General features: G+C 39.3%; 1 protein-coding gene across 2 annotated transcripts in view; it reads right to left on the bottom strand.

The window, feature by feature from the left end:
• The window catches only part of COL11A1 (collagen type XI alpha 1 chain), a 700,769-nt gene that overhangs the window by 305,825 nt on the left and 372,912 nt on the right, over positions 1-22,032 (bottom strand). For both annotated transcript variants that reach the window (XM_030205574.1, XM_030205575.1), the window contains 7 exons: positions 21,140-21,184; positions 19,505-19,558; positions 14,147-14,191; positions 7,799-7,852; positions 7,666-7,710; positions 2,556-2,609; positions 63-170 (listed from right to left, as the gene is read on the bottom strand). In XM_030205574.1, coding sequence (XP_030061434.1) covers positions 63-170; positions 2,556-2,609; positions 7,666-7,710; positions 7,799-7,852; positions 14,147-14,191; positions 19,505-19,558; positions 21,140-21,184 — 405 coding nt within the window. The remainder of the gene's footprint in view (positions 1-62; positions 171-2,555; positions 2,610-7,665; positions 7,711-7,798; positions 7,853-14,146; positions 14,192-19,504; positions 19,559-21,139; positions 21,185-22,032) is intronic.

Here is a 22,032-nt window from a genome sequence, read left to right as displayed (position 1 = left end):
TTGGAACCACAAAACGCTTGTAGTATTTAATCATTTCTTGCTGCCAGGCAATACTTATTTACCTTTTCACCTGCCAGACCGGAACTACCTGGGTCACCCACTGGACCTGCTCGACCTTTTGGACCTTCTGGGCCATCTTCACCTCTTGGACCTAACTGCCCATTTTCACCCTAGAAAATAATGAATTTATAAATATTATTAATGACACTGCTTATTTATTTAAAAAAAACTTACACCCCATCACAGATATACATAATTCAATTTTTTTAAAAAAAGTGAAACAAAAAAAATATATAAAATCTAATATCGGTGAATTCTACCTTTTCCAATTGTATTCATATTCAGGTGTCTTTTAACCTTACCAATCATTTTATTTACATAAAAGGAAAAGCCTGCTAAAATAAATGAGTTTTTTAAAACATCGTAAACTGTTGCAATGTAGAACAAAATCTGAGGTGCCCTGGAAGCTTGGTCCATAGCAATGGACCTGCTATGCAAAAAGCACATGTTGATGTATCAGCATTATGAATGATATTAGGAGCTGGTTCCACAAGGCATCGCTCATTATCAGATCTCAAACTATGGGATGGAACATATAACTATCACCAGGCCCATATACCAAGGAGCTACTGCATCCAATGCTGATAGAACAATGTTCTTTAGTAAAATCTTTAGTGTTGTCCAAATTTGATTATTGTAATGCTGTTTACTCAGGTTTGAAAATATCTCTTCTCAAAAAACTACAAACAGCCCAGAACACTGCAGCCCATCTTGTATGCACAGCCCCTTGGTTTACCAAATCAGCCTCTTAGGTTGAATAACAGCAGTTTTAATCCTCTCCCTAAAATACACATTCTGCTCCTCATCACACAAAGAAACATATTCCAACAATTTCAATTTATACATTTCACAGTCATCATCATCTCGTGTACGTCTCCTCAATCGATCTGCCTCTCACAACTTCCTCCTCAATGACCTTGATGCTGTATTATACCACTGGTGTACACAACCACCTTTCTTTATTTCCATCAACTTCATCAGAGCCACCTTATCTAATGCCTCCTCCAATGACCCTTGCAACCCAATACTTCCTCATCTAGAGAAGCAGCATCAGCATCATAGATCCTTGGAATCCACTGATCCTTCAAAATAGACACATAAAAAAAGAATGTGTCTTGAAGGAATATCCACGTTGGTCTTTTTTTTCCATGAACCAGTGTCTAAACCAACCCAAAAACTAATCACTGAATGATCCGACCAGCTCACCTCTGCTATCCCCAGAGGGCACACCAACTTATATAATAAAGCTAGCAACAAAAAAATCAAATCATGCACATGTCTTGCTTTATGAGTAGCAATCTTTACAATTTGTTCTAAAGAACCTCAAATAGTACATGGTCCTACATTAAAAACCATGACAACAATGGGTCCAACAGTACATTAAAATTTCCCAAAATACAAACCCTCGTTAAATCTAGTGGCAGAGTCATCAGAAATTCAAGCAACATAATACAATCCATGTCCAGCTGGTGGGCAGTAAAAAACATATATAAAACTGTACTCTTTACAACCAAACACTCTACTCCCCTTCCTATTACAGCAGTCTTCATTTTCCTACAATTCAGAATATCCCTAAAAAAAAACCTGAAATACCTCTACCTCTCCTTCCTTCCAGACACACCCATTCCCACTTGTACCCTCCCAGACGACATTGCTGTACCACCACTATATCTGACTGCAATAATCAGGACTCTGTTATCACTAACACATCAAATTTCTTAGCTACAATCAAATCATGAATCACAATAGCCTTATTTCTAACTGATCTTGCATTTATTAAGGCTATTTCAAACAACGTTCACCCACCTCCCTTCTAGATAAAAACTTAACCTGACATAGTGCACTTGTCACCCTAGTATTTTCCCGCCTACAAGAAAGGAAAGACACCAAAGGCTCATACCTCCCCCTCCCATTACCACCTCAACAGCAGACATAACAACTTATCCAAAAAAAAAAAAACTGTCACCAGCCTTTATATTCTCCCCCAAAGTCCACCAGACTCGACACAGCTGTGTTTCAGCGCTAAAAAGTGCCTTCCTCAGAAGTCTTATAATGTATAGCTGATTTTGTATATTCTATTATCTGTGATATATTGGTGTTACGCAATACTGGATATAGGTATTTTATCCTGAATGTAGCAATTGCAGTTCACATATAAGTGGTGGAGCACATACCATGCAGCAAATGGCTGAGAACATGTGCACATTAAGGCATGATCACTTACACCAGCCTTATAGTTGGTGTCCACACCTATGTGTTATCACATATGTGCTTAAATGCTAGTATTCTACAGTTTACATGCATATCTGTGCACTCATTCCAAACTCCACAGATGTGCATACCCAGTGGCAAAGTGATTCACATCAAATCATGCTGCTTAAATTGCTTTGAATATCAGGCCCTAACTTGATAGTCCATCATAAGTATAAACAAATGCTACAAACCAAATATATAGTTAATGAGATACAAGACATATAACTAAAAATAATACTTACTCTATCACCTTTAAGGCCCATATCACCTTTAAAGCCTGGGAAACCATCTTCACCCTAGAAGATTTGACATACCACAAAATAGGTCATTTAAATGTGTTACAAAAAATAGGGTTAAAAAACTAATTTTAATGTATTACGGGTGTAACAAATGGGTTCTGTGTAATACATTATGCATCAAAAAATATTTTCAGTTTATAACTGATAAAATTTTTTATATCAACCTTGAAACAGAGTGCAATTTATTTCATTTATGTATTTACGGGTTAATTTGCAAAGCAATTTAATCGGTCGGGAATGGTTCCTGGCAGGTTAAAGTGGCACTTAATCAGTTAGTGCTGCTGACAATAACCAAAAACCGTCTATTTAGGAGTGTTCTGTGGGTGGAGATAAAACTTCATTAGTTAAGTGCCGATATTCAGCATTTAACTGGCTAAAGTCACCACATAAATAGGGCTGCATAAAAGTCAGTCCTGTATTTATGCAGTGCCCCACTGCTGGTTGAAGGTTTTTTTTAAAAAGCGTCAGTAAGTCCAACATGGGCTTACCGAACACTAAATCAAGACTACTGCCGGCCCAACGCGGCTGCTGGCGGTAGTTCCACCCTGAGCATGTGCCATTTCCAGGGGAAAAAGAAAACCCCTGGAAATGGCTTGTGTGGCGGTAACCCGGTGGTTCGGGCATTGCACAACCTTTGTCCTGTTTGTCTGTCCTAATTAGATTGTAAGCTCTGTCGAGCAGGGACTGTCTCTTCATATTCAAGTGTACAGCGCTGTGTATGTCTAGTAGCGCTATGGAAATCATAAGTGGTAGTAGTAGACCTGCTTGGTTACCGCCAGGTTACCGTGGGAGCCTTTATCACCACCTCAATGAGTGGCGGTAAGGGCTTCCCACCGCATGGTCACGTGGTAATAGTTCTTTTACTGCATGGCCATGTTTGTCTGGGGGCTTTTTAACCAGTGTGGTAAAAAGGGCCCTGGCACTAGGGAAAAATGGCCCCCACCGCTAGCGCAGAGTCCTTTTTTTCACAGCTTGGTAAAAGGACCTCTAAGTGCTGAATATTGCATTTAACCGGCTATGGAGTAACCGGATCTGACAACCTGGAAATTGAATGCTGGAGCCAGTGAACATGGCCTGGCATTGCATTGCTGGGCATAACCTCAGAAGCAGTTAGCATAACACTTAGTACCACCGGCTGAATATCAATGCCATATTTTTCAATTGTAGCCTGCCTATAAACTAACCAGGTCACAATAAAAACAAAATACACAGTCAAATCTGCCATACATTTCTGAACTTGGCATAAATCCTGTCATTTGTAGTCTATCATATATAATATGAAAGGGAATTTTTATTTTTCAAAAGCCATTTACTGTACCTATGCAGTGACAGTATTCTCAAAATGACTGCCACAAGAAGTAGCAGCAGCCATTTTGAGGATCCTGCCATTAGAGGCAGGAGTGAGGCTCACTCCTGCCCCCATCACCCCCTCCAGACCACATGGGATTTAAAGTAGGCTCGGTAGGAGGGGTCCTATCCAGCTTGGGGGGAAGGTTTCTTAATGTCGTAGACTAGGAGGAAGGGGGCTATTTGGGAGGTGGGAGGGGGCTCGGAGAGCTACAAAAAGGTTTTAAATACTTATACTGGTGCTGGTCAATATTCAGCTGGGACCTACATAACTGACTTATGTGGCCCTCGTTTAAATATTGGCCTATGTCTGCATAAGGTACGACAGCTAGCAGTGGAACAATTAGCCTTGGATATTCAGTGCCAGGGCTTGCACACGGTCCAACACTGAATATCCAGGGCTAATTTATCCAGCCACAGTTAGCATTTTAGAAATCGCTGAACACCATGGCTGAATATTCCCCCATGTCTCTTGGAATTAAAATTTGTAGGGAATGCTTCTTCCTTCATAGTCATATTACATCAAATTGTGCACATTGAAATACATCTGTTTTCTTGCCAGGCTTTGCAAGTTTGGCCTTAACCAGGTGATTGTCCTATTTTCTACCATCTAAATTATTGGTTATTGCTGGCTCAAGGTTAGAAGAGCCCCTTAACATTAGCGTACATTTTTATCAAAAAGGTTTCCTTGTTAATAATTGTAGTACATTAAGAAATATTTCACCACCTCCACCTTCAGATTAGTGGTTCAATCTTTAATCCTCTCTAGGATCTATTATTGTAACAGTATATTTTCAGTTTGCACCAAAGTATCATTGAATAGTTTGCAGCCTGATTTATTCTCTGAATAAATTTGATTCAGTTACACCATATTTGTTTGATATGCACTATATGCCAGTGGAGTTGAGGGTACAGGTTAAACTTGGCACTCTTATTTTTAGGATAGTGCATGGCGAGGCCCCTTACTATCTTATGGTTAATATTTCCACTCTTTATAAGTCTGCTCATTTAAGAGGAAAATGTCTGCTGTATTTCCTGTCAGTATATAATGTTAGATATAAAGGATTATTATCTACTTCTATTTTGGAACTCTTTACTATTAGAACTTAGATTGCTAGGGAATTATTTATATTTTAGGAAGTCACATAAGACTTTTTAAAATTTTCAGAAGTATTTTAATGTATAGAAACTGGTCCCTAGTTGATTTTCTTTCTTCTTTACTGTACTTATTAACTGAGTTATATGTAACATCTGAACATGTGGTTCCCTCTTGGAACTATTCATGGTATTAGCAGGTTAAAAGTCTAGTAAAATGTAATGTAATGTAATTAGAGCTGTACTGAATAGCATATTTTACCATTCGGTTCAATACAATAATAAAAATATTATTTGGTTGAATACGAATGTCAAATATGAATAATGGACATTGAGCTAATTTAACATAACAAATAATAAAAGAAGCAACATGAAATCAGAGATCAAGTGCTTATTTCAGTAGGATTTAGCACAGTAGAGCTCCGGATTATTCATATTCAAATTTAAATCACTATTTGGCTGAATACAAATAATGTATTTGTGGCATTATTCAGGGCTGAATTGAATCGAATATGAATATTCAGTACAGCTCTAATGTCTATAATTTTCCATTTCGAAATTAAACTTGCTAAGAAAAAACAGTCCATTCTTTTATAGTGTGGAAGGGCATTTTCGAAAGTATGTCCAAGTCAGAATAGAGACATCCAGCTCATAACTTCCAATATGGACGTCTATCTCACATGTATTTTCCAACAGGAAATACATCAGGATTTCCTATTCAAAAATATTACCAAAACAGCCATTTTACAAACTGGAATGTCCAACATATGAACGGCAACAAATCAGGGACAAGGATGTCTGTCTGGCACCATTCTTAGAAGAATGGCCACACAGATGTTCCTGAAGATCAGAGGGACATCGTAGTGGTTAAGACAGTGGACTGTAAACCAAGGGACCCAGGTACAAATTCGACTTTCACTCTTTTGTTTTGTAATTGTGAGCCCTTCAGGAACAACAACAAAAACATACTGTACCCGAATGCATATCACTTCAATAGCCTTCAGGTTTGCAGGTGGGTTTTATATTTATGTACAATATGTATTTTACTGTTTCTCGAAAGCTCTCAAAAAATAAACAAAGTGGAATTTGAACCTGCATCCCTTGGTTTAAAGTCCGCTGCGCTGACTACTCAGATACTCCTCTGACCTGCTTGCTATTCTTTTCAGAATTCCCATAATACCTGAAACTGTCATGGAGCCTGGTATCTGCTTTCAGCTTCACTTTCAGGGGAGGGAGACAGCAACCACTGAGGGATTAAGGAGGTGTCATACTTTAATCTCTCCAGTGATCAGCTGCATCAGAGCACCTTTTTGTACCTTAGAAGTAGCTGAAGCAGGGCTAACTTAGGACATCCTTCTTTTTAGACTTGGACATTTCTTCCCATTTGGTTATTGCTGTGGAACGTTCTGATTTTGGGCCCTCCCTAGTCCCATCCAAAACACACCCACAACATACCCCCTTGCTATTTGGACATATTACAGTGTTGGATGTCCCTTTACTGCCTTTGTAAAATTGGGATTTGGACATTTCAAGCACATAGGCATCCATTTAGGCATTTTGAGACATTTGTATGCTTCAAAAATAAGATGCATAGTCTGATAATCTGAGCAGCAGTAAAAAAAAAAAAAAGGAACAGATTTCTACTTTTCACTTAAATCAAATCTGTTATCAAATATTTTGTTGTCACACAAATAGAATTTCAGCAGTAGTGTGCGTTAGTGGTCTGAATCTGAGAATAAAGTATTTTATTTATTTAAATCCTCTCTCAACTCCCAGGAGTCAATAAAACTGAGAGTTAAAAACAAACAGTTTTCATTTTTAGAAACTAAAATCTGAGGATTATCATTTATTGGCTTTTGCTAACATATTCATTCTAAAGCATTGAAGCATTGAATCAAATTCCAGATTTGTTAGGGACACTGAGCTAACAAGACACTTGAACATGAAAACCTTTGGGGTATCAGTTGCACTATCAGCGTGACTGAGTCAATTGTTTAAAGAACAGAGGGATATGAACTAACAGTATTATACTGTACTCTGTCTGCCCACCTCTAACAAGAACAAGGTGTCATGAGAAGATAAAAAGAATGAAAAGCGATGAACACTGGCCGAAAGTATTCTGACTTGCATCTGACTTTCACATAGGCTTTAGAAAAAAAATGCTGAGACATTCACTTGTTAACCAAGGGGTCCGTTTACAATGCCTCGGTAGAGCTACAACAGCATCAATGTGCGCCAATCCAGTGGAAGTGCCACCCCAGCGCGTGCCATTTACGGCGTGACTGGAAATATTTTTTTTATTTTTATTGCCAAGTTAGCACAGGAGCCTTTACTGCCTCTTAAATAGGAGGCAATAAGAGCTTCCCCAGGAAATGACCTCACGGCAAGTTTGTACTTGCTGCACAGCCATTTCCTTTAAAAAAAAAAAAAAAAGACCTACTACGGTAAAAGGGGCCTCTTCCCGCGGTAAATCCACATGCCGACAAAATCGCAGGGCCACTTTTACTGCAGCTTTGTAAAAGGAACCCGAAATGCTACTTGAAAGATTTTTTTTAACTTATGTAGAAGAAATAAATAGAATAATGCAGATGATAGATCACATTATACATACCTTTTCACCTTTGATACCTTTATGACCACGGACACCATCAGCACCCTATACAGAATGATCAGAAAAATGTTACCAAGACAAAATAGAAAGTTAGCATTTTTTAAAGTACTTCAATAAAATGTAGCAGGTATACCTTCACACCACGAGGACCAGGATAGCCGATGGGACCCTGCGGACCTGTAGGCCCCTATAACATACAGAAAAGTAAAAGCTTTTATTCTATCACAGTCCATATATTATCAAATTAGCTCTATAGAGTATAATCAATTTCCTTTGACTGAGCAAACTTATTGCAGTTGGGATACCATTATAAATTTGGAAAACCGTGATCTGACATCTTTGTTCGCTCTTCCAGACTGGTACTGAAGTAAAAGATCTAGGCAGTTCAAGCAACTTTGAAAATGCAATACAGATGTTGCACACCATGCTTGTCAGCCTGCCAAAGTAATCAGATAGTGAACCACAAACCAACCAGCCATAATGTGAAATGAAATCGATATGAATAGTATTGCAATGAAAGTGCTAAAATAAAGCTGAACTCGCTATTAAAAATTATATTTGTAATACAATATTCCATATGCCAGGAGTTTAGAGGCTACATGACAAAAATTCTAAAGTTCAAAATATTAAAAATAGAATAAGAAAGAATTTATAATATATAAGTAATCGTTTGCACATGATGGAGATAATCACAAGTGACCCAACTACATAAAAGAGCATTTTATGAGTGCAAGTAGATACTTGTAAAATTAATGCAGTATAGACATGCATAAAAGGAGGCACTAGAAAAACATAGCACATACTTTTGCAATATAAGCATAGGTATTCCCAAGAGAGCACAATGGATGAAGCAGGGGCAAATTTTTAACTAATGTACTGTAGGTATCTTATAAAATAAATATGTTTATTCCTTACCAGAATATACATGCACAATCTTAAGTGCATTAAGCAGTTACCCCTGAATTATATGAAGGTCGCTCAAATTTGAGCACTCAAAATAATTAGTTAGTGGGCTACAATGATTTAATTATTGGAGCTAACAAGCACTTAATTGGCACTAATTATAATTTGGGTGCTGATCTGGCTACAGGCTATTCTGTAATAATGGGTGCTTAAATTGGATCGCGCACAACTCAAAAAGGGGCATGGCCACAGGAGGGGCCTGAACGGGTTAGGGACATTCATAAAATATGTGTGCAGTGTTACAGAACAGCAGAGATCTGTGCCCAATTTGACACCAGGTTTCAGCTGGCATAAGTCCTTGCACCCAAAGTTGAGTGCCGAATTCAGTGCCCAAAATCGGTGCACAGTGAGTTCTCATCCCAGAGTACCTTTTATAGAATAGTACTGAGTGCTGAATTTTCTTAACACCAAATTTTCACTGCCATATATAGAATCTGACCCTTAATATGTGAATTAGTATGCTGTTACCAGACAAGCATGATAGCTGCTACTACAGTGGCATGACAGCACACGCTAATAACCACATTAACTGCATGTTGACTTATCTTTAGCCGCCATGGGAGTCAATCCTCCATCTCTCCCATCTTGCTTGCGGGGACACTAGTTTTCTTTTTTCAAATAATTAAAGTCTTAAGGATCACTCTAGATGACACACTGACTTTTAAACCCCAGGTCTTACATACTGTTAGATGCTGCTTCTACAAACTCAAACAGATATATTCAATCCGACATCACTCTTTTCGTTCTTGTCCACTCGTTTGTTATTACTCGACTGGACTACTGCAATTCTTTATTTCACAGTATTAGGCAACATGACATTCATCATCTTTAGCTCATTCAAAATGGAGTTGTACGTTACTCCTTTTCTTAAGACAGAATACTCCTCAGGCTAGTTTACAAAGTTCATTCTTCTGCCAATCTCTTTTATCTCTCCCACTTTTTGACTTCATATGTATCTTGAGGTTTCTTAGCTCCATATCAGCTAACATGCTCAATGTCCCTACTCTTCATACTGTGTGTCAAAACTTTATCTGGTCCCACAATTTAGCGTAATTGGCCCTTCCCTCTGGAATATCCTGCCTGCATCCCTTCACCTATAAAGCTCCTTTGGAAAATTTAATCATGAGCTCAAGTATCTTTGCTGATCAATATGGGACATGATCAGCTGTAGTCTCAGCCTGGCGGCTGCTGGCATATACAACCAGTGTCCCAGGACAGCTGAGAGAAGGGGCAGGGGGGAATGCATGCTAAATAACATTCCCTTGCCATAACTATAGAAGACATGCTGGACATACCCCCAACAATTACTACACAGTCTTTGCACTTACCGCACATTAATTTTTGCTGTTAATGCACAAGCTTTAGTAAAAGGACCTGTGGAGGGGGATAATCGAATGGGGGCGCCTATCTCTAAGGGCACCAGTCTCTAAGGATGGCCCCAGAAAGGGGCGGGGCAACACATATTATCGAAACAAGATGGATGTCCATCTTTCATTTCGATAATACGGTTGGGAATGCCCAAATCATGAAATTTAGGTTGACGTTAGAGATGGTCGTCCCTGGTTTTTGGTGATAATGGAAACCGAGGACACCCATCTCAGAAAAGACCAAATCCAAGCCATTTGATTGTGGGAGGAGCCAGAATTTGTAGTGCACTGGTCCCACTAACTGAATGGAAAAAGCCCTTCCTTCCCTTACTGATCTGGAAAGGAAAGGAACAGGCATACATGAAGAAAATTGCATGCAAATGAGCTGCTCGCTGTTAGCTCATTTGCACATGATTTCCTTCCTAAGGAGGGGAAGTGACAGCAGTTAAGGACTTCCGAAATGTGGATGTTTCTGTGAGAAGGATGTCCATGCCTTTGCCATGCCTCAGATACCCTCTTTATTTATTTATTTATTTATTTGGATTTTGGGTCACAAGTAGCAGCAGTGGGATTTGAACCAGATATCTCTGGATTGCAAGACCAGTGCTCTTACCACATGGCCATGTGTGTTGGGGGCTTTTTTTTACCAGCTGTGATAAAAAAGGACCCTGGCCCCCACCACTAGCACAGGGCCCTTTTTCCTGCAGCTTAGTAAAAGGCCCCTGAATGTGGGTTGCAGTTCTTTGCTCTTAATGAAACTGTAGAAATTACAGAACACAGCAGTTAGATTAGTTTATTCAGCTGGGAAATATAATAGCGCAACTCCTCTCTTAATAAAAGCGCATTGGTTGCCCATCTAGTCCAGGATTATATTTAAGGTATGTTTGATGGTAATTCAAATTTTCTATGGTTCTGCACATCAGTATATATATTGTGAAGAGGAGGACGGGGGAGTGGATAAAATGGAAGTGGAAGAAGAAGAAATGAAGAGGGTCCAGCGGAAAGGGAGACAGAACAGAGCCTTGCCTGTGCTACTTCCGCAGAGGGAGAAAAGAAAAGGGTTTCTTCCCACTGAAAAATGGAGGCTGGAAAAGAACTACCATACCCATCAGCCCCGGGAAAAACTCTGGTATAGAAACTATTCTCCCCAGCAGCCTCCAGGGGAGAACCATGACAAGGCAAGGCAGGTGTCCCCTGGGATTAATCATGAGGAGAAGGAACAGCTGAGAAAAGGGTGGGACGAGAAACCCATGGAGTGGCAAGAGGCTGGAGAGAGAGAAAAGGGGGAGAGCCTGGAGGAACCCATGGACATAGCAGCATGGGCTCAATCATTGGGGAAAAAGCTGAGGAAGCAGATGACTTCTTGGTATGGCAGCTGGACTGAAACAGGGAGGAAAATGGTCATGCGAGAGGAGAGACAGTGATAGTGAAAGTGTGACCCAGGAAGGGTGGGACCCTTGTATCTCCCCATAGAGTTCAGGCTGTTTTGAACTGTGTGCTGCTGAACTACTTAGAGTGAAAAGTGTGTTGTTTTGGGAGGGATTATTGTTTTTGCCTCTGTGCACTACTTAAAGAGAAAGGAAGATGTTTTTTTGAACTGTTTGCCATTGCACCTGGGAAAGACATGTAGCAGTGGTTTTGTTTTTTGAGCTGTAGCCTGTGGATGCTCCCCCGGGGGGGGTGGGGGGAGCGCTAGGCTGTAGGTCTGTTTAAGGGGAACGAACTGAGGTCTTGAAGCAGTGGGGTTTATGTTTCTTTTTACCCTGCTGTGCGGTTTCCCTTGAAGAGGCAAAACAGTGGGGGCTGTGTTTTTGTTCCTGTTGTATTTTGAACTGCTGGACTGTGAGCACCAAGGAAATAAAAACTTGTGGGTTTTCCTTTGAAATGTCGGTTACCCGAGTCGGACCGTGTGGATTACAGTGGGTTATGGGGCTGGGCATGAAGCTTGGCCCGTAGTCGGAGTTTCAAAGGAAGAGATGGGATCCTGAGAACCCCTGAAGGAGGGACGGATCTTTCACAATATTCTTTGGGGTACCCAGTCAAAATAGCCCAAACAAAAAAACTCCCAACATAATAGCCCCTGACATAGCCCCTGTCAAAATGGTCTGCCTACAATATAGCCCTTGACAAATTAGCCCCCCTGACAAAAGGGTCCAATCAGGCTTCCCAGAATATGGCACTGCAGTTTTTTCTAGGGGACTATTTTGTTAAGAGGGCTATTTTGTCTAGGGGCTATTTTGTCAAGGGTTATTTTGTGGGAAGGCCATTTTGTCAAGGGCTATTTTGTTAGAGGCTGATTTGTCGAGGGTGATTTTGTTACCAGGCTACTTTGTCAGGGCTATTATGTTGGGGTGCCAATCTTTGGTTATTTGTCCTACGGTGAATATTTTGGCAAAATTAAGAGACCCTATGAAATTGCACTTTCCATCATCTAAAGGCGTCCAGTATTTGAGTATTTTAAAATTGTCTTTTACTTATTTGATAGCAAATGCTTGGAATGGTCTTCCTAAGGATCTTATATGTTTGAATGTTTATCTGGGTTTTTTTGGAAATGATTGAAAATGTGACTTTTTAATCAACATTTAAGTTATAATGCCTAGAACTCTATGCTGTGAATCTCCTTTGTAATGCTCTGGTCTATTCCCAATTCTCTTTTCTGTAATCCACATTGAACTGACCAGGTATATGCGGAATATAAGGGGCCTTTTTACTAAGCCGCGGTAGGCTCTATGTGCATGCTGTGCATGCCAAAATGAGACTACCGCCAGGCCAGCGCACCCTCCTGGTGGTAATTTCAGATTTGGTGCATGCCCATAACACCTGGATGATTTAATTATTTCCTCCTATGCATGCCAGTTCCAGTGGGAATTGGCATTTAGTGCGTGCCAACCGGTCATCGTGCATGTAGCGCGTGAGCCTTTACCGCTAGATCAATGGGTGGCGTTAAGGGCTCAGGCTTGTTTTGGGCATGCACTGGTTTCATTTTTACTGCAGGCCCGGTCACATTTAAAAAAAAAAACATTTTTTGTAGATGCGATAAAAACTGGCCTGGCGCACGCCCAATACACGCGCCAACACTACCACAGGCCAGTTTTTACAATGGCTTAGTAAAAGGACCCCTAACTAAATAGTAATGTAATGTAATATAATAAAAATGCCTTTAAAAATGACCTCCCTTTGTGCAGATGGAGAATGTACAATGTTGCACAACACAGGTACTTTTTCCCAGTGGGTAAAAAAGAGTGGTTGTGTTGAGGAGGGAAACTACTTTCTGGTTTATATTTCACCAGTACTTTGTACTGACAGTGAAAACAGTGCATCCTTTTAAACGGGTAGTGAACACACCAACAGATTTTCACATGAAAACTCTGTAGGCAGCTTCCTTATGAAAGTGTTCTGTCAGTTCGACAGATATAAAGTTACCAAAGACCTGTCAACTGCTATTAAAACAATAGAAAAAGCCCCCCCCCCCCCCTCAATGCTGTGTTCAATCTGGGATTAGCATGCACGATAGTCCCACAATATTTATTTATCACCTTTTTGAAGGAATTCACTCAAGGTGGTGTACAGCAAGAATAAGTCAAACATAAGCAATAGACAATTACAGCAGTAAAAATATTCAAACAACAATACGCATTAAAATGTCACCACAAGATGCAATAAAACATTGTAACAGACAGCACAGGGTGGAAGCAAGATGGAACATAGAGATAGATAAGATAGAGGAACAGGAGTTAGAAAATAAGGGGTCTAATTTAAGAAAGTTGCACATGAAGTCAGAAAAGTGGCTGAATATTCTGGTCATATTTTAATAGACAGCATAGGGTGGAAGCAAAGATGAAACATATAGATAGATAAGTTAGAGGAACAGTTTATGGTCAGTATAATTGTGCTTTGACCTGAAGAAAGTTGACTAAATACCTATCTAAGCAACAAATATTCATGACATAGCCAGAACAGTAATCAATATATATGGCTCCCAGTCTAAACATTCACTAATATGTTACTGTATGCTTTTCTCATTATGTTAATCCCTTAACAGCTTGAAATAAGCAAGCTGTAGGGTTGGTTAGTTGTAAACATTTTTTGAAGAGATAAATGAGAAACATAAATATGTTCACAGGAAACCATATTAAAGCACTGAAACATACCAATAAGCCTTTCTCTCCAGATTGGCCCTCTTTGCCAGGATGACCCTAAACACAAAAACAAAGGCACCATGAACATACACCAGAGTTGCCCTAGAAATGTTTCTTCTTCTTTCCCCATCTATCATTTCCACATTATAAAGCAAAAGAGGCTTTTATAAATTCAGTTCACATCTTTCAGGAAGAAAATAGTCATGCTTCTAATTCAGGGGTGGGCAATCACGATCCTCAAGGGCCACAACCCAGTCAGGTTTGCATGATTTTCACAATGAATATGCCCAAGATTGATCTGCATGTACTGCTTCCATTATATGCAAAATAGATCTCACACATATTCATTGTGGAAATCTTGAAAACCCCACTAGGTTGTGGCTCTTGAGGACTGAGAATGCCTACCCTTGTTCTCAGCGGTCCCAGATAAACAGCCCCTGGAATCCTAAACTCCCTATTTGGCAATTTTTAAAGCAGGCACACAAGCATAGATAATAAAAGGTTACCCAGAACACCATAGTAAAGGTGTCCATCCAGTCTTGGAATAAAAAACAATTCTCTTTCTTAAAAATTAGCTCAACTTTCTCTGCTATTTTCCAACTATTTCTGAGTCTGTAGTGTTATTTGCATTGGTTTTCTTTTAATTTCCATTTATGAGGATTTAATCATTGACAATTTTTCACTTCACAGGTAGCAAGCTCCCTCTGATAATTAAAGACTTCTGATACTGGAGTTCAGCCCATGTACTTGTTGGTGATGGCCTAGTACTGAATGTACTTTGGCATAAAGGACTGTTACAGAATGCACTGTATCTGTTATGCTAACTAGAATTTTAAATTAAACAAAACCCGCAACTACCCCGAGGAGAGTCGCAGAATTCTGAAAATCTTGGAGGGGTTTACTATCACTGGTTTCTCCTAGACTTAAAAAAACTGTAGTGGGAAACAACTCCCCACCTGGGGAGAAAAAACCACTACTGAAAAAAAAAATCTTAAATATATATACCAACAATCCTAGAGTGTATTCTGAACTCAGTCCCTCAAAAATACACTTGCTCATAGTTCCAAAGAATAGAGTTGAAGCAAAAAAAATTCCACTCTGACGTCACTTAGCTTTGAAAAAACACGTTGTTCCAAAAGACACAATACAATGTTGTACACATTTTTCACTTATCACTTCCCAGCTCAAGTCCACAAACCCTGACAAAAGGCCCCCCTTTTTTTCAAGTAGCTGCTTCAGGAGAAGGAACAAAATATTACCAGAACAACTCGGGGTTTGTGGACTTGAGATGGAAAGCAATAATTGAAAAATTTGGACAGCATTGTATTGTGTCTTTTTGGAGCAACGTGTTTCTTCAAAGCTAAATGACGTCAAAGTGGAATTCTTTTCACTTCAGCTCTGTTCTTTAGAACTATGAACAACTATACTTTTCGGGGACCGAGTTCAGAATACACTCTATCTATAATTGTTTGTCTAGATATTTAAGAATTGTTTTTTCAGTAGTGTTTTTTTTTCTCCCCAGGTGGGGAGTTGTTTCCCACTACAGATTTTTAGTTTAGGAGAAGCCAGTGATAGTAAACCCCTAAGAGGTTTTCAGAAGTTTACGACTCTCCTCGGGGTAGTTGAGGATTCTGTTTGATTTTAAATTCCAGTTGCATAATAGATACAGTGCATTCTGTAACAGTCCTTTAAGCAACATTAGATTTAAGTAATTGTTTGTGTTGAACTTTTGCTATCCATAAACGCTAGTTACTTGTACTGAATGACCATGAAGAGCATTGCTGGTCATTGAAGCCATTCCATCTCTTTTTGACAGCTTTACATTTTTTCTTTGTGAGCAATTGTTGATTTCTGTACATAGCCAATTTTGTATTTCCAAGATGCATTATTTATTTCACAGAACACTGTGCTCAAAGATCTAACTGTAGATATAATTAACAATGATTTTTGTGTCACTTTGCTTTTCAGATAGATATTTTTCATCAATGGCATATAATCTGATTCGTTTTAGATCATTCTTTTTTTTCCAACTTAAATGCTTTACTACAGAATAAAAATTTGACAATAAATATTCATTTGAAAAATTCAGACACTAATTTCAGAGTTTTTATAAGGCAAAAAAAAAATCAGATTGTTCTTTTTTTCCAGTTGATGATTTGTTTAACAAGAAAACTCTTGGTACACTACATCCTAAAGCTGAAGTTGTCAGTGATTTAGCAACGGGCTAATGTTCTGCTCCCACTTTGTGTGTGTATATTGGGCCAAATGCTATATAAGGCATGACGAGTAACGTGCATTAAATTGTGTGCACGGCCAATTTATGTTGAGTAACAAGCCAATTAGTGGTAATCGGCCGATAACAACCAATTATCACTAATTGGAAATAATTGGAATTTACGTGTGCTTCTTTTTAGGCATTTTCTAAAAAGAGGCGTGTATAAATTCCAACACACATAGCTGAAAAGGGGGCACAGCCATGGGAGGAGTGTAGGTGTGTTGGGGCGTCAATTAAATGTATAAACTTTGTTACAAAATTCAGGGGAATGTGTGTACATTTAGGCGTGGGTTTTTACACCAGGTTCTCAGTGGCATAAATTGCCATGCCTATATGTTCGTACATTACAATGGCCTATGTGCTAATCTATGACCCACATCTTACTGTAGATGCGGTTTGTAGAATAGTGCTATGCACGTTATTCCAATGCATCTATATTTTAGATACCACTTACTAAATCCGGCCCGTTATGCTGTTTTCCATTTTAATCCAGTTTGTATCTTAAGCCGTCAGCTGCCTTACTTCATACTAGCTATAACTCTCAGCTCATTGGTCACCCCTACACATGTGAACTCCCTAAGTAGGTGGCAGTAAGTGTTTGCATGGTAATTTTTTTAAAAAATGGCTGTGCGCCAGTAGTAACATGACCAGTAATGAAAATAATAGAAAAAAAAGCTTTTTTATGGCCATGGTAAAAATGGCCTTTGCAAGTTGGAAACACCTGCATAAGGTTCTCTAAGGCCAGATCTTACCACAGTTTACTGAAATAGACCTCTTAGGGTGTTATTATTGTGAGACAAAATATATACCAAGCAAACAAATAAGTACTGGTGGTGGGGGTGTTTATTTTATCACATATATGCAATACACAATCATTCATTCTTTCTGTTGAGGTAAGTGTTGCTTCTGAGAGATGGATAGGCATGGTCAGATAAGCCAGAATGTGATGGCTTTACCATTTGAGTAGTTGCCTGTGCTAATGAACCTGTGTTAACCCCAGAATTGTGGCAAATTCTTCAATAAGGTTTTGCTATTCAAGGTGAGCTTTGGGGCACAATTTGAAGTAGGAACACGTCTTTGTATTTGCATTCAAGAGGAGTCCTTGAAGCTACCTGAGCAGCTGGAACAGGGCACACCACTATCAGCTGCCTTGGTAAGTTGCTCAGGAAGTGATTATGCTGGCTCAGAGAGCATTTCCTACTCTGATGTGATGGAATGATAAGCGTCGTATTGATGATCAACCTACACAGTGGATATCATGGATACAAGCAGGTATACGGACTCTTCAGCATGTTATGTCTTCATCTCGTCTTGCCATTTTTACTGAGTTTTGCAGGAGATATAACATCCTTTTTAATCACTATTACAAGTGGATGCAATTAAGACATCTTTTTCAGATACAGTACTCCAACTTAGAGGATTTGTCAGTTGATCCGGGTATACATACAACTGTTCTTTCACAAATTGATTCAACATAAAGGTCTCCCCCTTCTAAAGGCACCTGCAGTATTGTACCCAGCAGAATCTATTAGTGGCGCTCAAACATATATGGGAAGCTGAGATTCAACTAAAGATCCCAGAGGATGAATGGGAACTGCTATGGACTAGATTAGTTTATTGTTCCACATCTGCAGATTTAAATCAGTCATTCTTTGTGAGCCATAGAATCTTCTAGACACCAACACGATTAAAGAATATAAAGCTGATTGAGCCAAACTCTTGTTGGTCTTATAATATGGCAGTGGGTACACTGGACCATATGCTCTACTTTTGCTCTCTAGTTCACATGTTTTGGCAAAATATTCACACAAAACTTAATACAATTTTTTGTTTCCAAGTCACCCTTACTATCATATTCGTTTTGCATTTTCCTCAGATCAGCAATTTATTCTTGAGAAAGATAGATCTTTATTTGCACCTCAATTGAGTAACTGGAAACAGCCCAGTAATCTTAATGAGCACTTTTGGTGGAATAATTTTTGTTTATTCTATAAATATGAGGACATGATAGCTGAATGATCTGGAAAATGAAATGGTATCTGGACAGACGGTCAGCTCTAAAGGATTTTTTATCATTGAATACCTAAAGTCATTGTTCTCCTCCAATGGGGTGGAACTGGGTGGGGGGGGGGGGGGGGGTCCTTCTAAGGTTAACTTGCATATTATTTGTATATCCTTTTGATTTTGTTGTGCTATGTATAAAAAGGCTAATGAAAATTAGTGAACTTAAAATGAGTGTCTGTTGCTTTAAACAAAGCAAAAAGCAAAAAACAGAAAAAGACATCAAACTAGTGCACCAACAGAAAAATGAAAGAATCCTGGTGGACAGGGGTAGACAGATCTCAAGGTATTTTAAGTACAATGCCTTTATTAGGTAGCATGCAAGGAGACATACACAGGGAAGGTGCATAGGTGGGACTTATGCAAGGTTCCCACTTAAATGGGTAACATATACAATGTTGTAAGTTACGCACATCTCTACTGCCTTTAGGTGCCCACACACCAACTCTAATACCAGATTATGCTAGTATTCTATAATGGAACCTAGAATAGGCAGCTACCATGCTGCCTCAGGGCTCTTAAATAGAGGTACCCAGCTATATAATTGCTCCCTTAGAGTCCTTCAAAATCAAGCAAGAGCAATACAAAAGTCAGCATATGAAGGTTGCAAAGTCCTTGGACTTGAAGCACTGCTCAATGTCTTCCTTCTGAATTTTCCTATAGTGATGGTCCTTAATGATGAAGACCACTGACCACTTTAGTTACTGTCCTCTGGACTGACTCCATCTTATTTATAACCTGTTGAATCTGGCCTCCAGAACTGTACTGAGTACTCCAAATGAGGTCTCATCAGAGACTTATACAGAGGCACTATCATCTCATTTTCCTGCTGGCCAATCCTCTCCTATGCACAGAAGCATCTTTCTGGCTTTTGCCATCACCTTTTCTGTCTGTTGGTCATCTTAAGATCATCAAATATGATCACCCTCAAGTCCTGCTCTTCTTTTGTGCACAGAAATACTTTACCTCCTTAGATGTCACATGCATTAATATTTTTTTTTGGGAGCTTGGAAATTTGACATATTACTACTTACAGGAGGTCCATCAGAACCAGGAAGTCCAGGAAGCCCAGGCTTGCCGTGTGGCCCCTAAACAATAAATCATAAGAAGTGTGAACATCAAACTGAGAAACACACATTGCATAATGCTAACACTTCAGAAAAAAAGAATGGAGAAAAGAAAAGGACAAAAATGTAAAACATTCACATCAAAGATCTGGCACGATATTGTGATTCTAAATTGCTTCTATTATGCACATTTCTTTCCTTCATCTCTTGCATGTGTTATCATAGATTCTGAAGTCATACAGCACTTTTAAATTATGTAAGATATATTAGAGTTAACACAGAAAATTAAAGATAATGAACAAAAGCACAACCAGCATACAGAAACCTTCAAATTCTGGATACATGAAAAGCCATTTCACTTTACAGAAATTGTTCTTAACCTGGGGTCTTTGGGGTTACATCCAGCAATTTGATTTTCAGGATTACAACAATGAATATATATGAGATAAATTGACATGCATTGCCTCTAATGTATGCAGATCTCTCTCATGCATATTAATTACGAGTATTCTGCTAAGGGGAGCAAGATGAAATTTCATCGCAGTATACTTTAAGGGGAAAAGCATAGACAAAATACATGTCGGCACATATCTCCTTTGGAAGACTATCTGAACATAAGTACTTGATTTTTAATAAAATATAGAGCATAAGTATATAAGTAAATAAGCGGAAAATGGAGTAAAAACCATATATATAAATCAATAAAAAGAACTGTCATACGGACTAATGATGACATAAGGTGCTCCACCTACTTCCAAAAAAATAAGATAATAATTGGAAGATCACCTTTGATGGCCCATAGCTAGATATGCTCAATTTGGTGTACTTACAGAATACTGTCAGTTATGCATGATTTTAGCACATGCATGTGCTAATAGTTAGACCAGCTCTATGGCTAATGTAACTGAGCATGCCTAAATGTCAGGCAAACCAATACCAGGTTATGCTAGTATTATATAATGGCATCTTGGTGACCAATTGCAGTTATAGAATAAATGCTCACTATGCCACATTGGGGAGCCTAATAGGAAATGCCCACTTAGACAATTGCCACCTTAGGGGCCCTTTTACAGAGCGATGGTAAGCCCAATGCGGGTTTACCGCTCGCTCTTTCAGGACTACCGCCAGCCCCAAGCGTATGCCATTTCTGGAGGTAAAAGAAAACACCCGGAAATGGCTAGCGCAGTGGTAACCCGGCAGTAATCGGGCATCACCATGCACTGCCCAGTTACCGCTGGGTTATCGCCAGAGCCCTTATCGACACCTCAATGGGTTTGCTCTAAGGGCTCCCTGCCACATGTCCATGCAGTGAGAGTAATCTCACTGCATGACCATTTATTTTTATTTGGGGGGGGGGGATTTATTGGTTGTGGGAAAAAGGGACCTGGCGCACTGGAAAAATTGCCCCTACCACCAGCGCAGGGCCCTTTTTCCTGCAGCTTAGTAAAAGAACTCCTTAATACACAAATCAAAAATCTATGCTTAATACTCCTAACAAAGCACAGTACAATAGTGAGGAAGTTCAGCTATCAATAAATATTGATCTCTCTTGTATGAATTTGCTTATCTCTATTTACTCTACTTTAAAAATAGCTTACTTACTTTTTCACCGGGAGGGCCAATAGGACCTTGGGGACCAGCAAGACCCTATTAAAAGAAGAATCAGGCTTATTAGTGACTGGTATAAAAATGTGCATATACTTCTGTCAAAAGCAACAAGTTGCTAAATTTCTATCTGTTAGGACAACAGTGCTAGTGAACAGCAGCATTTTCTAACCACTAAAATAAAGCACATAACTTGCTTGACCATATTCAGAACCCATTTGCAGTTTGGTCATTTCTACCACCATTCTACTTACAATGAATGAGACATTCTTTTTTTTTTTTTTGAAGAAATTGGCCTAGATAATCTGCTCTAACACTCTAAGGGTTGTATTTATCAAAGATGGCTACCATTAGACATGTTATTTTACCACTAAGAGGAGAAGTCATCAATGTGGACGATTGTTATGATGCATTATTTTACTGTTAACCCAGTTATTAGTAACTAGGGGGGCCCTTTTACTAAGATGTGGTAGGGCTAACACATGTGTAGCATGCGCCAAATTGACACTACCACCGGGTTAGCACAGGTGCCCAGCAATAATTTCAAAGTTGGTGCATGCTATTTCTCATGGTAGAATACATTTTTCTATTATCTAGCACGAGGGGCATTCCCGGTGGTAATGTGGCCACATAGGTGCACGCTGCCTGATTACCACATGAATAGAGTGTGAGCCCTTACCTCTAGGTGAATGGGTGGTGGTAAGGGCTCAGGCAGTAAATAGCCATGCACTACTTTTGATTTTAGCACACAGCCATTTACCACCCCTCTAAAAAAAGCCCCTTTTCCTAGCCATGGTAAAAAATGGCCCAGTGGATGCCAATTTCATGCGTCCAGACTACTGCAGGCCATATTTTACCATAGCTTAGTACTAGGGCCCCTAGATATCATT

The sequence above is a fragment of the Microcaecilia unicolor genome, chromosome 6 (genome assembly GCF_901765095.1).
Source record: "Microcaecilia unicolor chromosome 6, aMicUni1.1, whole genome shotgun sequence".
NCBI lineage: Eukaryota > Metazoa > Chordata > Amphibia > Gymnophiona > Siphonopidae > Microcaecilia > Microcaecilia unicolor.
Note: the sequence above shows the minus strand (reverse complement) of the source record. Positions and strands in the feature narration are given on the sequence as shown.